Here is a 19,713-nt window from a genome sequence, read left to right as displayed (position 1 = left end):
TTCTCAGTTCTCTCTGTTCTCTGTCACTCTCTCTCTACTGTATCGGGGAAGAAGTGATAAGATGATGTGATTGTGACATGACTCTGTGGTGGCAGTTAAAGTTCTCACTTGGTCTGACTGTCATCTTTGGTTTAAATGATTAGGTTTGTGGATAATGTCATATAAAATGTAATTACAGTGCTTGCAAGTTAGCACTGTATTAATATTGCTCCAATATTCTGATTAGACTGAAAAGAATTAAAGGGATATTTATTACACCCAAAAATGAAAATTCTTTCATCGTTCACTCACCCTCATGCCATCCCAGATGTGTATGACTTTCTTCTGCTGAACACAAACATACACTGGCGGCCAAAAGTTTGGAATAATGTACAGATTTTGCTCTTATGGAAAGAAATTGGTACTTTTATTCACCAAAGTGGCATTCAACTGATCACAATGTATAGTCAGGACATTAATAACGTGAAAAATTACTAATACAATTAGAATTTTTTTTTAAACTTAAACTACTTCAAAGATTTCTCATCAAAAAATCCTCCACGTGCAGCAATGACAGCTTTGCAGATCCTTGGCATTCTAGCTGTCAGTTTGTCCAGATACTCAGGTGACATTTCTCCCCACACTTCCTGTAGCACTTACCATAGATGTGGCTGTCTTGTCAGGCACTTCTCACGCACTGTACAGTCTAGCTGATCCAACAAAATCTCAATGGGGTTAAGCTCCATAACACTCTTTTCCAATTATCTATTGTCCAATGTCTGTGTTTCTTTGCCCACTCTAACCTTTTCTTTTTGGTTTTCTGTTTCAAAAGTGGCTTTTCTTTGCAATTCTTCCCATAAGGCCTGCACCCCTGAGTCTTCTCTATACTGTTGTACATGCAGGGTTGGGAGGGTTACTTTTGAAATGTATTCCACTACAGATTACAGAATAAATGCTGTAAATGTAATTTGTAATGTATTCCGTTAGATTACGCAAGGTCAGTAACATATTCGAAATACTTTGGATGACTTCTTCAGCACTGGTAGATTTTTTCACTTGTTTTGACTATAAAAACTCTGCCAGTATAGTAAGACAAAATACACATGTTAAAAATACATTCTCTGAAAAACCTAAATATCTTATGCAGTGTTGTTTCTAAAACAAGATAAATCAAATTGATCTTGTTTTAAGGATTTTTAGATATTTTTACAGGAAAACAATACAAAAATTATCATCAAGAACACGATTTTTGCCCTAATATCAAAGGTCTTACTAGAAAAAATAAATTATGATCCAACGTGAATTTTATTGATAAAAAAATATGATCGTGCCTGTTAACATGTGCATGTAAAATGGCTAGAAATAGCATTTTAGCTTAGCGTAAAGCTGACAAATTACACAAGGTTTACTTCTATTTCTTCTGCTCCAAACTTACTTCAAACTTACTTCTCTGTCTGCTCGTATGAATGTAACACATCATAAAGTGTTTCACCGCTGTTCAAATGCACTTTGGATTGCATCATTTAAATGTATAAATGTTTTCCATCTGAAAGGACTAAATATTAAATGAAATAAATGACAATAAAATGCAAAGTAATCTCTTCAGTAATCAAAATACTTTTTGAATGTAACTGTATTCTAATTACCAATGATTTAAATTGTAACTGTAGTTGAATACAGTTACTTATATTTTGTATTTTAAATACGTAATCCCGTTACATGTATTCTGTTACTCCCCAACCCTGTGTACATGAAACTGGTGCTGAGCGGGTAGAATTCAATGAAGCAGTCAGCTGAGGACATGTGAGGCGTCTATTTCTCAAACTAGAGACTCTGAAGTACTTATTCTCTTGTTTAGTTGTATTTGGACCTTCCACATCTCTTTCTGTCCTTGTAAGAGCCAGTTGTCCTTTGTCTTTGAAGACTGTAGTGTACACCTTTGTATGAAATCTTCAGTTTTTTGGCAATTTCAAGCATTGTATAGGCTTCATTCCTCAAAACAATGATTGACTGACAGGTTTCTAGAGAAAGCTGTTTCTTTTTTGCATACTGTGGCAACTCAAAAACAAACACAAAGACAATGTTAATCTTCATTTAACAAACCAAATAACTTTAAGCTGTGTTTGATATAATGGCAAGTGATTTTCTAGTACCAAATTAGCAATTTAACATGATTACTCAAGGATAAGGTGTTGGAGTGATGGCTGCTGGAAATGGGGCCTGTCTAGATTTGATCAAAAATGACTTTTTTCAAATAGTGATGGTGCTGTTTTTTTACATCAGTAATGTCCTGACTATACTTTGTGATCAGTTGAATTCCACTTTGATGAATTAAAGTACCAATTTCCTTCTGAAACAGCAAAATCTGAACATTATTCCAAACTTTTGGCTGCCGGTGTAGGTTTTTTTCAACTCTGTAGGTCCACACAATGCAGTTGAATGGTGATCAGGACTTTGAAGCCAAAAAAAGCTGATAAAGTCAGCATAAACATAATCCATCAGACTCCAGTGGTTTAATCCATGTCTTCTAAAGTGATCCAGTTGGTATTGGGTGAGAACAGACCAAAATGTAACTTTTTCACTGTACATCTTGACAGCAGTCTTCTTGGAGATCATGATTTCAAGTTTGATTACACTTTCTATAGTGCTATCTAGCGCTCTGCACATGTGTCAAGCACTAGAAAGTGTGATTGAGCTTGAAATCGTAATCGTGCCTATAGACTACAATGGCAAGATGTACAGGAGTTATATTTTGTCTATTCTCACCCAAAACCAACTGGATTGCTTCAGAAGACATTGATTAAACAACTAAAGTTTTATGGATTACTTTTATGCTGACTTTATCTCCTTTTTGGAGCCTCAAAGGCCTGATCCCCTTTCACTTGCATTGTATGGACCTACAGAGCTGAGATATTCTTCTAAAAATCTTTGTTTGTGTTCAGCAGAAGAAAGTCATACACATCTGGGATGGCATGAGGGTGAGAAAACGATGTGAGAATTTTCTTTTTTGGGTGAACTATCCCTTTAAGATCGGATCTAAATGATTGAATCATCCATCCATCTATCAATTCTGCTTCCTCATAAAATAGTTTTGACATAATTTAAAGTTTTGGATTTTTTGATTTCATAAATCCAAGGATTCCAGAACTAGCTGTTTTTGCAGCTTGATTTTGATAAATGATCTTTTTGGACCGGGGAGGAAGTTTCAAAGTACAATAAACAAAAAAGATCAAGGATATGTGAGAATTCATTTGAGTTTAGTGTTCATTTGAGTTTAAAATCAGTGACAAATAAAATCTCCCCTGCCACAGTCTGTTAATCATGTGTTCAAATCTCTGCTGATGCTGAAATTTAAGGTCAAAGTTATTTCATTAAACCATATCTCTGCTGTCTAGTCTTTAAGACAGTCTCAAATACACCTAATCCTCTCTCGGACTGACTGCAGAACGATTTATAAATGCGTCATCTCTGGCAGAGAGAACAAACAGGGAGAGCTAAACCAAGAAAACAATGGGACGCTCACTCAAGCCAGGGGCAGGGATAGATGTACAGAGCTATACCAACTATCAGCCAGAGAGGATAAGCATCACTGCACATCGAACACAGAGGAAAAATAAAGAATGAGAAGAACCACTTTTGACCACAGTGACAGGTAACAGGTCAACAAGTGGGCTTTTTTTTTTGGTGTAAAACTTGCTATAAATAAATATTGGGCACTGGCATAACATATACATAACATAACATAACATATTTGCTATTTATATGTTCCTTGCAAAAAATGCACTTCATTTTATTAAACATATGTACATTAAATATAGTTTTAATGTAGTTTAATCATATATTTATGATTATATTTTAATGTTTGTTTTAATGTACCATGATTTATAGAATCTCACACACACTTATCATATCGCTTCTGAAGATATGGATTTAACCACTGGAGTCATATGGATTACTTTTATGCTGCCTTTATTTGCTTTTGGAGTTTCAAAGGTCTGGTCACCATTCACTTGCATTGGGAGGACCTACAGAGCTGAAATATTCTTCTAAAAATCTTTGTTTGTGTTCTGCAGAAAAAAGAAAGTCATACACATCTGGGACGGCATGAGGTTGAGTATACAATGAGAGAATTAACATTTTTGGGTGAACTATCCCTTTAAGGGCAGACATTGAGAACAAAACACAAATGAACCATGCACACAGACTGTATTGTGGATTCAGTTTACACAGGCTTGTTTCTCCCATTAAGGCTAGTTAGAGTGGAACTTCTTACTGTTGGAGCTGTCGATGCTGCTGATGCTGTCGGCATGGCGAAGGCCACGCTGGAGGTGATGGTACAGGCTGAAACGTGCCTTGCGAGTGCGACCAATGCCTTTCAGTTTGGGCAGGTCCGCTGCTTCACCAACCATTGAGCGACTGCCATTTCCACTCGAGGAACCTTTTTTCTTTGGCGTGGATGAATTCAGTTCCTGAGTCCCAAACATAATTCCATTACATTTTTACTAACAGAAACATCTAGTCATATAAGTCTTTAATCACAAACTGCAAAACCAAAGACATAGGGAAATGTGTGTCATTTCTGGGTGTTGATCCAATAATAAAGCAAAGTAAATAAAGTAATAATTGGCTGAATACATGGCAATTACTTTTTTGCTGCCTATGAAGATTAGGACACACTCAGCTGATTTTGTTTCTTATTATGTAAAAAAAAAACAACTTTTTAGTCTAAAGACTTTTGCTTAAGAGAGTGTACAGAGCTGTAATCTAGGCAAAGGGTGTCTACTTTGAACACAATTCCCACACAATAAGTTTAGTAATAATACAGAATGAGCTGGTGTGTTAAACTTTATGACTGATTGTGTATGTTTGTATGGAGATGATGTCTCTCACCTGCTCTATGGCCTGGGCAACAGAGCGTGTTACACTTCCTACATCTATGAGCCGGTGCTCCCGGTCATCCCAGCGACCATATGCTAAATCAATTCCCCCCACGAAAGCAACCGATTGGTCGATCACTACAATCTTCTCGTGGTGTGCCCATAAGTAGACAGAGGAGGAGACATGATCAGGATGTCTCATTACCTGTTGACAGGTAAGAACAGTTACGATCTTGTGTCATAAAGTGTATATGCACAAGTTAGTTTAAAGGGGTCATTCGTTTTTTGTTTTTTTTAAATAATTTTCCCCCTGAGGTCCATTGTTAATGTCAGTCAAGTTTTTTGTGCCAAAAACTCATAATTTAGTTTTTCCTAAACATTTTCCACCCTCTCTTTGACTCTGTAACTCTCAGTTCCCTCCACATATGAAAAAAGCAACAGTACAGCAGTTTGCTTCTTTTTTGCTCAGAATGTGGCTTTGTTATCACGTAAAATATCCTTCAATAACAGCCTCTTTCACAAAACAATAAACACTGAAATGTGCTGCACAATCTATGAACCAACAGAAACGATCAGGAATTGTTCAAAATTAACTTCACCCACTGTTTTACTAACATCGGGAGACTGTGGAAGGATATGTGGAGCGAAAAGAGCTACACACAGCCAGGAAGAGAACAAGGTTTGGCAGATTGTCCCAAATACTACTTGGCTACTTCAATTACCTCACCATGACTCGCCAGGCCAAATATCTGAACACCGAATAGATGTTGTCATTGACGTGTCAATGTCAGTGGTTAATGTTACAGGTTTCAGATGTCTTAAACCAAAGGAATTCAGAATGAGATGTTTTTACAGTAAAATTAACTCTTATCTATAAAAGATCAATGACCACTTGATCCCTCATTATACAATCCATTTAAAGTCCCACAGAGACACACACGTTACCTTGATGTTTGGGTGAAGGTGCATTAGTGTTCTTTTGCTGTATTCACTATTGATGCCGAGTGCCAGCTCCAATTCCTTATACAGCATGACAAAGATCCTCACCCCTTGTTGCTAAAAGACAAAGATAAATTGTTTCTATCCAGCCTCAAAGTAAGGTTAATCTCAATTCATAAAGAACATTCTTGATTCATTCAGTTATTAGAGTACAAATTCATTCCACCACAAAATACTGTACGTTCATGTGAAATTCTGAGAATGCCACTATTTGACAAGAGCAAAGGAAAACTGCACTAAATAATGTTCAGGAAGCTTACAGCCTTGCGTTTCAGAATGCAGTCTAGCCTCCAGCGATTGCCCTCTACCACAGGCCTCTTCAGGAAGATCTCAGGACTCAGCCTGCATAAAACACAAAACATGATCATTTTCTCATTCTGACCATCTGTCAGAAATGCTTGGTTTTGGTGCTGCTTCTCCTTTAAGACTTGACAGTAAAATGCCCACTTTTATGATTGGCTTTCTGCTCTAGACTGACCTGTTCACTACTTGCCATCACACCGCTCCCTACTACTTGGTGGGCTACAGAAGTGATAAGGTAACGTTGGCGTTGATGTGTTGTTGTAGAGACAGTCAGATGCAAATGTCTACCATAGTGTGACATCACAATGTGGAGGAAGTGGAGAACGAGTCATTTTGGCAGCTTGGTTTCATCAAATGCTCCTTTAGCAGTGAGGAGGAAGTTTTAAGTTCTGAAACTTACAGTATGTTTTATAGTACAATGTCAAAAGATCAAGGAAAATTTGATTCCTCATGACCCCTTTAAGTTTCAACCAATGGGTGCTGATTGAGAGTAGTGCTCTCAGTCCAGCTCAGGTCAACTTTTTTAAATATTCTATTGAATATCCCATTTCATTTGGAAATACATAACATTACCCAGGTAAAATCAGGTTTAAAATGTAGTTTCATGTTGACGTTAAGCACATCAAATAAATGTTTGATCTTTTATCCTCAACAAGTACAAAAATTAAAATGCTTGTGGTGTCAAATTAGTGGAATGCATTAAAACTACATGAAAAACACTGACATAACTATATACCCTCTCACACACAGACAGTAAGAATCAAACCACTGAGTCTATTTCAGGTAAGATATTTCTGAAATAAGGAGTGCTGGAAACTCAACACCAGTGAAGTGAGATATACTGCTCATGAGACTTGTCTGGCTGTATAACACACACCTCCCACACTGAGCCCTGCTCAACTTCCACAGGCTCTGCATGTGGGATTGCAATGCTCTTTTATGTTGTACTTACCAGTGCATTTTGTTGAAAATTTGTTGAACTGTAGAAATCTAGATATTTCACAGTCCAGCTAAAGGTGAAGTGTGTTTATTTTTTCAATATTATACAGAAATACTTTCTCATATCCCAGTTTAAAGAAATAGTTCACACAAAAATGAAAATTCTTCTAGGTGTGGGCAAAAAATTTATAAATATTTAAGTTCTTTTTTTTTTTTAAATAAATGTCCACTTTCACTTTCACATTCCTCTTTTTTTGCTTTTGCCAATTCACATTCTTTGTGCATATTGCCACCTACTGGGCGGGGAGGTGAATTTACAGTAGAAAAGGACTTAAATATTGTTCACACCTATCAGTTCTGCACAACATTCACTTGCATTGTAAGGACCTACAATGCTGAGATATTCTTCTTAAAATCTTTGTTTGTCTTTCAGCAGAAGAAAGAAAGACACACACATCTGGGATGGCATGAGGGTGAGTAAATGATGAGAGAATTTTCATTTTTGGGTGAACTATCCCTTTAATGTGCAGATACAACTATAAGTAAGGCAATTTACTATAGGTTAATTTGCCCCAAATAGTGTAAACACTTTGAGTCTGTGGTGCTACCACAACATTGCTCTGTTTATTTGAGCATCCCACCCAGCCTGACACAGCAACATTGTTTCAATGGCACAAGTTTGGGGAGAGACTATTTGTTTTTTCGACCAACAGAAGACAGGAAGAGTGTTTTGGGAAAAGGTTTGAAAACTGTAATTACGTTTGGTGATGCTAACACACTTCAACTTTAATAAGGTAAATTCCTCAGCAGAAATGAGACAGTGTTTTACTAAACACATATTATCTTGTTGAAGGGTAAACAGTGTGCACATACCACCAGTCTGTGATGAAGATCTCCTCTTTGGCCTCCTCCAGTGCATTGGCAACATCCTCCATGTAGGTTTTGCCATTCACATACCTGGACAGTCGGAAATTCAAATATCAGGAATGAAGAGGTTTTTCAAGACATCACAAAGTAATGGATGAAACAGAAATCTGACAGAACACCTAGAGCAAATCTTTGTTTTTTCCTAAAACTGGACCACTTAGTTTGTATTGGCTGAAATGAAATGTACCATTTAGAGGGTATGTTCTCCTCCTCCCTGGCAAAAGATCCAAAGCGGTGGGTCCTTAAAAAGGCCTTTCCATGTTTCCTGACAAAGCTTTCAATGGCCTGACCCCACCATCTTGCATGTCTGTAACTAGTGAATTTTAGTACCAGTTTCCTGCACAAAAGACACAAACACCAAGCATTTATAGAGTCATATAACAGATATCAGATTTGTGTTTATATTGCCCATGTGAGGTTGTCAGTTGTCTTAGTGGCTGTTCACACCAAACACGTTTTGTGTCTGATAGCGCTGTTTTTCAATAGTTTTCATGAGTAAACTTGTGCTAGACAGATGCCACGCCAGGTCTCTGTGTTTTTACAATGTCTCGTGGAGAAGTGCCGCGTTTTTATACGCTTTCAGAGGTTGCGCTAAATATAATCCATAATTTTGACAAAATGGAAAGTTTGAAGTACTAATGAAGTAATCATGGATGACTGACAAGTGTGAGTTTGGAGAAACAGAAAAGTTCTATTCAGAAATTTGGTCTGAATTTTCTATATGAAATGTTTAAATCAATGCATCTATAACAAACTTCACTCTTATTATTAAATACAATTTTTGCATCAATCTAATTTACTTCAATTTTCTTTTTTTTTTCTTCTTCTTTTTTTTTTAAAACTTCCTGCTGGAAAGAAAATGTTGTGGAGGAGGAGGAGGAGGATGAGAAAGGAGAAAAGACGAGAAGAAAAAGGAGATGATGATGATTATGGAGGAGGAGGAATAGATGATGATAAAGGAGAAAAAGAAGATTCTATGAGAACGCACCTAGACAGATTTTCTATCCCCACTCCATGTTTGGTCTCTGTGTGTTTGGAGTCCATTTTGATGCTGAACTCATTGTCTACCAGCAGGACAAATGAAATCGCACCTGTGTCTGGCTTCATGTACAGCAGAAAAGAGTCCTTCACGACCAGCCACCTAAAAACAGAGCACAAATGACTTTATCATTAGTCTCTATCATAATCATGAGGACAAACCTAGGCTAAAAGTAAGCTTCTCTAAAGTGTTATTATACAGAGAGCAGTGGCAGCATTGCCACAGTGTCAGTTTAATCAGAACATGAAAACAGAATAGTATCAGTGGAACAAGAAAAAGTTATTCGAAATATTAGAGATTGACCTCTTTGACCAGCGGTAGCAGATTTCATTGTGGCCACAGCAGTTCAGGCCAGGGATACGGTGACCTCCTGACCTTTTATAAACAATGCCTTCTCTGAAAGATATAAAAACACGAAAAGTCTTTTTTACATATTTTATACGAAAAGAACATTTTTTGCATTATTTTCATGACAATTAAGCACCCCCCCTCCTATTCGCATTACTGTATTGTGAAATGTTTTTTTTTTTAATTATTTAAATTGTAAACTATTAATACATTATGGCAGTATTTGCCAAACTACCTTTAATTTGTGCTGCTTCTAGTAGAATTTTCTTTTTGGAATGGATTAAAAAAAACAGAAGAAAATCACAGTAATGACATAATAAGAATCACCGAGAACAATGAAAATTACAAATAAATAAATACAAATGTCTAGACATATTATGAAAATAATAAGAATTTCGGGAGGAAAGTACTTTAATTGTCAGTAAATAATGTCACAATGCAAAAAATCTAAAACAGACTTCATAATAATAATATTTTGGGTTATTTATTTTGAGGTGAAAATGAATCTGACATGCTTTCCTTAGATTCACCCAAATAACATGAATCTAAACATAACCAAAAATATTTTGGTATTACTCTTAAAGGTATAGTTCAACCAAAAATAAAAATTCTTTCATCATTTACTCACACTCACCCCATCCCAGATGTGCCATTCTTCCTTTGCAGAAACAAACAAAGATTTTTATAAGAATATCTCAGCTATGTTGGTCCTTTCAATGCAAGTGAATGGTGGCCAGAAATCTGAAGGTCCAAAAAGCAGTAAAAGCAGTCCTTACATTTTCCATGGATTACTTTTATGCTGCTTTTATCTGCTTTTTGGACCTACAAATCAAAATTCAAAAAATCTTTGTTTGTGTTCTGCAGAAGAAAGTCATGCACATCTGGGATGGGGTGAGGGCGAGAAAATGATGAAAGAATTTTAATTTTGGGGTGAACTACCCCTTTAAAATGGTTGGTCATTGAGAGGCAATACTAAAACAGCATAGCAAAACAAAAAGTGTGTTCTTACAAGCCCTTTGGGCCCAAGTCTTGAATGAAGGACAACTGGCTCACATCAATAAACTCCATCTAGAAAAGAGAAACAATTCTGCTTAATACCAGTGAGACTGAGATGCAGCTTCAATTAAAAGGAGTTGACACTAATTCCTCAGCTATACTGACCCTAAGAGAGTATTAAAGATAAAGAAAGAGAAAGAAACAATGAATTTGAGGGAGAAAGAGAGAGAGAAGGCAAAGAATTGCGGATGTCCTTGATTAAAGCCTCTGAATTAGCCAGCACTGAGCTGAGAGACCTGCACATTAACACGGTCAGGACACACAGTCTCCATCTGTAATATTGATCCTCGTGCTGCTGCTTCATTAAAGATAACTCAATGTGAGCTCCATAAGGGCATGAACTTCCTACATTCATTCCACTAGGTACAGAGATCAAGCGTGAGCTTACGGTTGCATAGTAATTTCGGTACATTGCCATCCTCAGCAGCTTGTTTAGATAGTCTTCCAGTTGTTTCTGCAAAACAAGTGAAATACATTTTTTTCAAAATTTTTTGTTTAATTGCCACATTTTCAATGAACTACTAACCTACCCACAATCCTGAAGTGAGATCCACCAATCAGAGAAGTCACTGTTAACATGGAAATGGTAATCACAGCAAGCAGCAATGTAGTGAGTTTTTGCAGGCTAGTTAATGTTAGTTAACCATGTTGAAGTGTTATAGTATAAAAGACAGCAGTGGTGTTTAAAAATAAAAAATAAATAAAAACATAGAAAAATAGACTGATTTGATTCATTCATATGCTTTGCATTTTTTAATGGGATGAGTTGTTCATTCATTCCCTCATAAAAGACATTAAAGTGCACAATTTTGTGCCTTGCGACCGTTGATCACATAATCAGGACTTGCATAGGTATTGTGAAAAGTACATGTTCTTGTGTGACTCGTACTCTCAATGTGAAAAGCCGGGCCTCCAGTGAGTCTTGTTAGTACATGTTCTAGACCACAAAATCATGGAAATGACGTAATGTGGGAGAGACCTGACCACAAACTCAGACACTTTATAATGATCAAGATCACATCATGCTCAACATTGTGAATGCTCACTTTCTAGTCATGTTATCAAGGGTTGGTGGTGCAGTTGGCATACTACAGAAACTCACCCTCCTACTAGACACTTGCTCCTCTCGCGCCAGCTCCTCTCCTCCTCCCCGAGGCAGAACAGGCATCTGCCTCACCTCGCTCCGCTTAATGCTCTTCCTTCTCACCGTATGACTGAAAGAAAGACAGCAGTATTAAAGGATTAGATCACCCAAAAATGAAAATTCTGTCAGTTTACCCACCCCTGTGTTGTTATAACCCTATATGGCTTTCTTTCTTTTTCTTAACACAAAGGCAGAAATTGTGAAAACATTTTGTGCTCAGTGATGTCATACAATGCTTATGGTCAGCTTATCTCTTCAAGCTTCAAAAGAATGCAAAACTATAATTCAGAAGTCTAATAAATTATTCCATGAGACTCATGATTTTTATGAAAGCATACGATCAGGTTTGGTGAGAAACAAACCAAAATCTAATGTATTATTTCATGAAAATGTGCACTGACTGTTTATCTCCTGTGGGTGTTCATGATAGGGCACAAGAGCAACAGTTCACACAGCACACTCGTGATATTGGGGCGTGAAAACCTGTTTAGTATATCTAAAAACAGGTCCGCCACAGCGAATAGAACACAACACAGCTGTACACAAAACACATAACTTACTCAACATGTCTAAAGAGTTTGTAGTCAAAGAATTGATGCATTTCTATGTCCAGCCTTATTTTTTTGAACGGAGTACTCGGAAATCAAACAGAAACATAGAGGAGGCTACTGGCAGCCACAGTCCCATCGTGTCCTAAACTGACGGAACACAACACATGATAAAAGGTATCTTTTTTTATGTTAATCAGAGTTTTAGCCCTAACCAGCTGTGACAAGCAACAGTATATTCTATCAATCACTTTTTTTCTATTTTTGCCATCGCCTGGGTAACTTGGTCCGCTGTGAACTAGCACCAGTCCAAAAACTTTCAAAAAAATAAGGCTAGGCATAGAAATGCATCATTTCTTCTACTACAAACTCTTTAGACATGTTTAGTAAGTTCTGTTCTCTGTTTTGTGTGCAGCCGTTTTGTGTTCTGTTGTCACTATCGCTGTGGAGGACCTGTTTTTGGATAAACAAAACAAATCTTCGCTTAAACACCCCAATGTCGTGAGGGAACTGCGTGAACTGTTGCTCTCATGCTCTATCATGAACGCGTACAGGAGATCAATGGTCAGTGAACATTTTCACTAAATGATACATTCGATTTCGTTTGTCTCTCACCAAACCTTATCGTGATCATATGCTTTCATAACAATAATGAGTCTCATGGAATCATTTATTAGACTTCTGAATTATACTTTTGCATTCTTTTGAAGCTTGAAGCGAGAGTCACCATAAAATGCCATCGAATGACATCACTGAGCACAACATTTTTTCATAATTTCTCCCTTAAGAAAAAGAAAGTCATATAGGGTTATAACAACACAGGGGTGAGTAAACAATGACTGAATTTTCATTTTTGGGTGAACTATCCCCTTAAGGTGCGAGAGAGAAAAAGGACAAGGAACACTAACAATGGCAAAAAGATATACATAAAAATGAATAGCTGTGTTATCTGAGAAAAGAGAGTGAGGCAAAAAAGAGAAAAACATAGGGGTGAGAGAAAGGACAAAAGAGAAAAAGGGTAGAAAATAAATGCTTAGACAGAAAAAAAGTAAAAAAAAAGTAACAGAGCAAGTGAGAATTGTTTCAGCTCCTATAAAAATGATATTAACAGATAGGCCCCGTTTATACCTGGTATTAACACCTGTTTGAGTGATTTGATCTCAAGTGGTCAGGCAAGACACATCATAGTTTATGGTATTGTAAAACATGCGTTTCCTGTGAAAACTTATGAATTTCAGGGGAGGGTCTCTGAATTCATGATTGCATAAGTCAATTACAAAGTTAGACATTAAGCACAGAAAGTCAGCATTTTAGTCTTGCCACTAAAGACGTTTAAACAGGATGCACATATAGTTATTTTTGTGGAGTAAACTATATTAAATGAACTTTAGATGTATGCTTGACATACTTTTATTCAATTAGCAGACACTTTTATCCTAAGCTAATTATCTGTGAAATCTGTACGGGTTTTTCCAAACTTTTCAATTGGACACCACATGTAATTGGCTGAGTGGTCGGTTTAACTTTAAATGATTAGATCACAAAACATTTCAGACCCTATTTACACCTCGAGACCATAGTATAAGTGTATATCTGCCACAAAACCCATAATATTAGGCTGATTATTTTGAAAAATAAAAGATGGGCCCAAATGGTGTGTCCTTTACTGACTAGGTAGATGCACTTAAAGGAATATTCCAGGTTCAATATAAGTTAAACTCAATCAACAGCATTTGTGGCATAATGTTGATTACCACAAAAAATAATTTCGATTCGTCAGTCCTTTTCTTTAAAAAAGCAAAAATCTAAGTTACATTGAGGCACTTACAAAAGAAGGGCCCATTTTTGGATGGTTTAAAGGCAGAAATGTGAAGATTAATATTTTAATAAAAGCACTTAAATTAATTCTTCTGTTAAAACTTGTGTTATTTGAGCTGTAAAGTTGTTTAAATCGACATTTTTACAGTCGTTTTAGGGTTTGTCAACATTACATTGTCATGGCAACAAAGTTGTAAAATTGGTTATAACTTTACACAAAAAAGGTTAGTAAGCGTATTAGTTTTATCACACTAAAATCATGTTAACACACATATTGTTCATGTCTTGTGGCTATACTTTTGAAACAGTGAGTATTTTAATGTTTACGGATTGGCCCCTTTTACTTCCATTGTATTTGCCTTACTGCAACCCAGATATTTGCTTTTTTTAAAAGAAGGGGCAAGTCAAAATAAATTTTTTTGGTAATCAATATTATACCACAAATGTTGTTGATTGAGCTTAACTTGTATTGAACCCAGAATAATCCATTAACTCCTTTTTTGCAAAATACCAGATACATTTGTTTAAATTCCTTATAAAATTGAGGTCACAGCCAGTTTTAAGCACTGTCCCCTTGTTATTGGATCGGCTGAAACAGATGTCAATACCAGGTGTACACAAGGTCATTGAGTGTGTTTATCTGAAGGGTAGAGGTCTGACCTTCGAGTGGGTAATGGGATCCTCATGAGGGTCTTGTAGCGCAGCAACTCTCTGTGCAGCTCCATGAAGTGCTTCTCTTTCCTTTTCACCACCCAAGTGAAATTCCCATGTTTAAGCTCTATCTTAAACACTGCTGGCATTGCCTGTGGACACAGCAGTGACATGAGATCTGTGATAGGTAATATCTTTGAACCTCCCTTCTTTAAGAGATAATTCACATCTTTGCCATCATTTACTCACCCTCATGTTATTCAAAATCCATGACTTCCTTTATTACATTAAACACAAAAGGAGATGTCAGGCAGAACGTTAGTCTCAGTTACCATTCACTCTCACTGAATGGAAAAAAGATCCAATGTAAATGGTGACTGAGGCTAAAATCTACTTTTGTGTTCCACGAAAGACAGAAATTCACACAGGTTTGAAACATGACGGTGAGTGAATGATGACAGAAATTTCATTTTTGGGTGGACTATCTCTTTAACTTACTGCTAAAGGCACAAATTGAAAAGTGTGTGTGTGCTTCACAGACCTTGGACATGCTCCTGTGTTTGGAGATATTGAAGCGGTCTGCAGTCCTGGTGAAGCGCTCAGCTTCTAGAATCTTGGCAGTGATGGGGACAGTGGTCAGGTAGACCTGAGCTTCTGCCTCTTTAAAGCCAACAGTCCCGTACACGGCTGAGAACGGGATGCGGCAATCTCCTGAAAGAGAAGACAAGGCAGACTGAGGCATGCCTGAGGAATGTGAGCACAAGTGTGTGTGTGTGTATTTGTAATGTAAATGGACATGCTGAGGAGTCATTATCTTAAAAAACACTCCCTTTTATACTGTGTTCACACAGTCCAGATGTTTGATTAAACAGACCGAACCATTCACCACTTCCTGTCTAAGCTGCTGTAAATAATAAGAAGCCTAATCCACAGATAAATCCTTAAATGCTTCTCAAGTCTCACTTATAATCAAAAAATTAAGAACAGTGATTCTCAACTGGTTTTGCGGCAGGTCCCAGATTTTACATTGGACATCAAGTGGTGACCCAACACAGTACCAAAATGGTACAGGAAATGTTCTTAAAATTAAACATGAAATGAATTAATATTACCATAAACTGCACAGGCCTGATAATATGCTAATTATTAACATGACAAAGACTGAATAGGAAAACTGACAATGTTGTAAAACAATGAACAACAGCAGAAGCGTGATTTACCAGCCTAAGGGACCATTCCGAAAGAAAACGTTCTAGCATTAAAAAAGATAAGCAGAGCGCAACGAATGGAACAGAATGCAGGTGTCTCGAGAGACGTTTTGAGAAGCTGAAATTTTAAAGGAATATTCCGGGTTCAATGCAAGTTAAGCTCAATCGGCAGCATTTGTGACATAATGTTGATTAGTACAACATTTATTTTGACTTGTCTCTACTTTTCTTTAGTAAAAAGAAAAATCTGGGTTACAGTGAGGCACTTACAATGGAAGAGACTGGGGCCAATCCATAAACATTAAAACACTCGCTGTTTTAAAAATACAGCCACAAGACATGAACAATATGTGTGTTAACATGATTTTAGTGTGATAAAATCACTTACTAACCTTTTCTGTGTAAAGTTATAGCCAATTTTACAACTAAGTTGCCATGAAGACATAACTCAAACCCAAAAACTCTTAACCATAAAACGATGTTTAAATGACTTTACAGCTCAAATAACACACAACAGAAGAATTAATGTAAGTGCTTTTTTTAAATTATAAACTGATCCACTAATCAGAACATTCATTTCAGATGTGATTGGATATTGGCTAACCAGTCATATTTTCCATTTCAGTAAGGGGCGGGACATTTCCAGCATCTAATGCTGATGCACAAGCAACCCTGGAGAAACCATAATTTGCGCTGTAAATGTATTTCCCTTCTAAACGTAAATATATACATTTAAATGTAACTTATGCAATTAAACTTTTTGAAAATACAGCAAGTTATTGCACCCGTACTAGTTTTTGATGCTCTTCGCAGATGCTGGACAACTGTGTCCCGTAATTAAATGAAATAAAATGTATTTTTTTTTTGCCTTTTACTGCTGTTGGTGGTGCCTTTTTCTCGTGATATCAAATCATTTCAATTGATATTTCTAAGTAGGAAAACAATTTCACTATACACAAAAAAGCACATAATGGTACACAAATAAAACAAATAACCATTAATTCTTATGTAGGTTTTATATGGTAATACAAGATAACGTGTTAACGTGAACATTACTACACTCAGCTATACAGTGCTTAACAATTTATTGTGTATTATGTATGAATTACTTTATAATTACTCAAATTAATAAAGTATTAACTATTTTCATAGTAGATTAGAACATTAATGAACCCTATTAATTTAAATACATATTTAACATCAAGTTACCATACTATGGTTCTTAGTAGTGTACTGTACACCATGCCAGCAAGAAATTTACCCTGATATACATTCTGTTAGTTCATGTGGGCTTATAATTACAACAGTCAATTATTTTTTGTATGCAAAAAATATATTTCTTACACATTTTACATATGTACTGTATATAAATATATGAATTTTAGAGACCGGGTGCATGTTTTATTTTTATCTGGGGGGGGGGGGGGGGGGGCTTCATAAATTCACAGTATGCCCACCTCTTCAGACACTACTACATCACTGATTACACATGATTCCAGATTGTTTTTCACCTGTCAAAGTTTCAGCACTTGATAAACGGTGAGTGTTTTTCCCCCTTTTGCTCTGGTGTGCAGACAATAATTACACAAGTTAAATGCTGAATCATTTCAAATCAAAGCATCCCGAAGAAGTCCTATAATGTTCACTGCCTCATGGAAACTGAAACTGCCCGGGCAGAATTACGCATTTTCCATTTATTAAGAATAGGCCTACTATGTTGCAGGCAGTGACAGAGATTATTTTTGTTCGACTTTGATGTGATTTTATCATTTGAAGATGTATTGTGCTATTTAGGCTCATAGCTCACTGTGCACTTAATTTCCTGCTATCTGAGATTGTGTTTGATGCATACGGTGCATGGCAATAAACTTTCTTTATTCCCGAGTCCCGACAAATAACAGAATAACCGTTCATGAACTCACGCGGTTAACCAAATATTACAAACGGTTACCGTGCACATATTTAGGGTATTAATGCATCTTTCTCTTTATCATTAAACATTACATGCATGCAGGACTTAACCATTTTAAAGTCCTCTATACTGTTGCTTGTATGAACTGAAACCATCAGCTTTGTACACAGCCAGGGTAAACTGCACCTCTGTGTTTGGAAGCATTTTGTGAATCAGACGCTGTTCTCTGTAGTCCTTCAAATAAACGCGCAGCACCTGTGACACACAGATTCCCTGAGTGCGCACTTGAGTGGCTGTGCTCGTGCTGCTGTAGTGCAACACGCATTTGGCCGAACAAATGGTATTTCACAAAAGGCTGACATTTACATGGATTTATAATAGAAATCTCAAAATAAATTAAAAATTGATTTAGAGCTCGGGACCCTTTGGGTTTAGAGGCCCCTGGGCAACAGCCCAATCGGCCTAGTGGTAAATCCATTCCTGCTCGTAATAATATATAAGATTTCAATCATAACTCTGCCTGATTACATGATTAGTTGCATTTAACATCGTTATTTCCATTGTCCGCAACCCACCAGTTGAGAAGACAGTTTTTAAACTGTTCAGATACAGTTTATTACGCCACAAATGGATGATTTAGGTCTTGAAAAGAATAAAAACATTTACCTGAGGGGTTGAACTCACTGAAGTCCACCTCTTCAGGCTCATCCTCAGCATCTGAGAAGCCAAGCTCCCTGGTGTCCAGGTTCTCCACAGTGTCACTCATGTCTGCTTATGATCAGATTGAGTTTTTGGGCTCAGACTGCTGAAGCATACTCAGCACTCCTCAGCCTAAAGGGCTAGCGCTGCCTATCAGCACACACACACACATAAACAAGTCACTCATACAATATGCCTCATGTTCATTTTCAAAACATTAACATTTGTGTTAAGTTGGTAGTGTTCTTGATAGATTGATGCAGTGTTATGAACAGCCTGATCTCATGAAATTCACGTGAGAATGGCAAAATTTTCGCAAACCACAATTACGTGCCAAAAGCAAGCGAAATTATTTTGTTATCAGACAAGGTTTTTAAGGTGAATATTAGATGGAGGTTTTAATGAGCAAAACATACCTCCCTATCCTAAAACTGTAGCCTAAACCTAACCAATAGTGTCCTAAAAGATAAATGGGAGGTGAACAAAACAGACATCTTTTCAAATGAGCTAGAGTAAAAGTGTTTCGATATAAGAACATTGCAGTGTGTGAGTAATAGAGCAAAAAATGCGTGTTTGTAAAGTCATAAAAAGCCATAGTACCTGTGATTTGTGTGAAAGTGAAAAGTCACAGTTGTTGTAGTGCCTCTAGTGTTCATTTCAAAAGGAAATTGCAGCAAAATGTAGAAAGCGGAATGTACAACTCAGTTTTCAAAAACGTTGTTATAGTAACGCTCATTCTAGAAGACTAGGTTAGTTATAAAGTAAAAGAATCTGTCAATCAGCATGAAATTTAACAGCTTTGTCAATTTGACTTAAATTCACTCCATTAATGCATGTTACAGAGGTATTGGTTATTTGTTTAAGCACATGATAATTCATTTAAAGCATTTTGGCATTCTGGATTTTTGACTGAGGTTTTACATTTAATTTATCTATCTTGAGTTTGCTCATTTATATTTAAAACATTTCTTCTTTCAGGCCGAGGCCAAAGGTAGGGGTCAATGTCTTCTCCTGTGGAGCATAGAGACCCTTGAGCGAACATTAATCTAATAATATACACAAGATCAGCTCATAATGTCATTCTCTCACAAAAACAGCTAATAAACGGAGGCCACATCCTGTTATCTGCAATGTGTCTTTAGAACAGAATCAAGACAATTCCTGAAACCCCAAAACAGTACATGTATCACACTGATTATTGCTTTCCATCAGATCAAGCCACTGACAAACATAACAAGAAACACAAAAGGCTTCAATCATTGATAA

The 19,713-nt window shown here is 36.7% G+C and overlaps 1 protein-coding gene across 2 annotated transcripts in view; it reads right to left on the bottom strand.

The window, feature by feature from the left end:
- Positions 1-19,713, bottom strand: part of LOC127442286 (phospholipase D1-like) — a 50,938-nt gene that overhangs the window by 21,236 nt on the left and 9,989 nt on the right. For both annotated transcript variants that reach the window (XM_051700190.1, XM_051700191.1), the window contains 14 exons: positions 18,415-18,597; positions 15,170-15,339; positions 14,638-14,780; positions 11,570-11,681; positions 10,856-10,921; positions 10,421-10,479; positions 9,367-9,459; positions 9,013-9,165; positions 8,212-8,361; positions 7,971-8,054; positions 6,116-6,197; positions 5,802-5,912; positions 4,870-5,061; positions 4,253-4,448 (listed from right to left, as the gene is read on the bottom strand). In XM_051700190.1, the coding sequence (XP_051556150.1) occupies positions 4,253-4,448; positions 4,870-5,061; positions 5,802-5,912; positions 6,116-6,197; positions 7,971-8,054; positions 8,212-8,361; positions 9,013-9,165; positions 9,367-9,459; positions 10,421-10,479; positions 10,856-10,921; positions 11,570-11,681; positions 14,638-14,780; positions 15,170-15,339; positions 18,415-18,514 (1,711 nt within the window). In that variant the 5' untranslated portion in view covers positions 18,515-18,597. The remainder of the gene's footprint in view (positions 1-4,252; positions 4,449-4,869; positions 5,062-5,801; positions 5,913-6,115; positions 6,198-7,970; positions 8,055-8,211; positions 8,362-9,012; positions 9,166-9,366; positions 9,460-10,420; positions 10,480-10,855; positions 10,922-11,569; positions 11,682-14,637; positions 14,781-15,169; positions 15,340-18,414; positions 18,598-19,713) is intronic.

Source organism: Myxocyprinus asiaticus, chromosome 6, assembly GCF_019703515.2.
Source record: "Myxocyprinus asiaticus isolate MX2 ecotype Aquarium Trade chromosome 6, UBuf_Myxa_2, whole genome shotgun sequence".
In the NCBI taxonomy this organism is placed as follows: Eukaryota; Metazoa; Chordata; class Actinopteri; order Cypriniformes; family Catostomidae; genus Myxocyprinus; species Myxocyprinus asiaticus.
The sequence above is the reverse complement of the archived record's forward strand: the minus strand, read 5'-3'. Positions and strand labels throughout refer to the sequence as shown.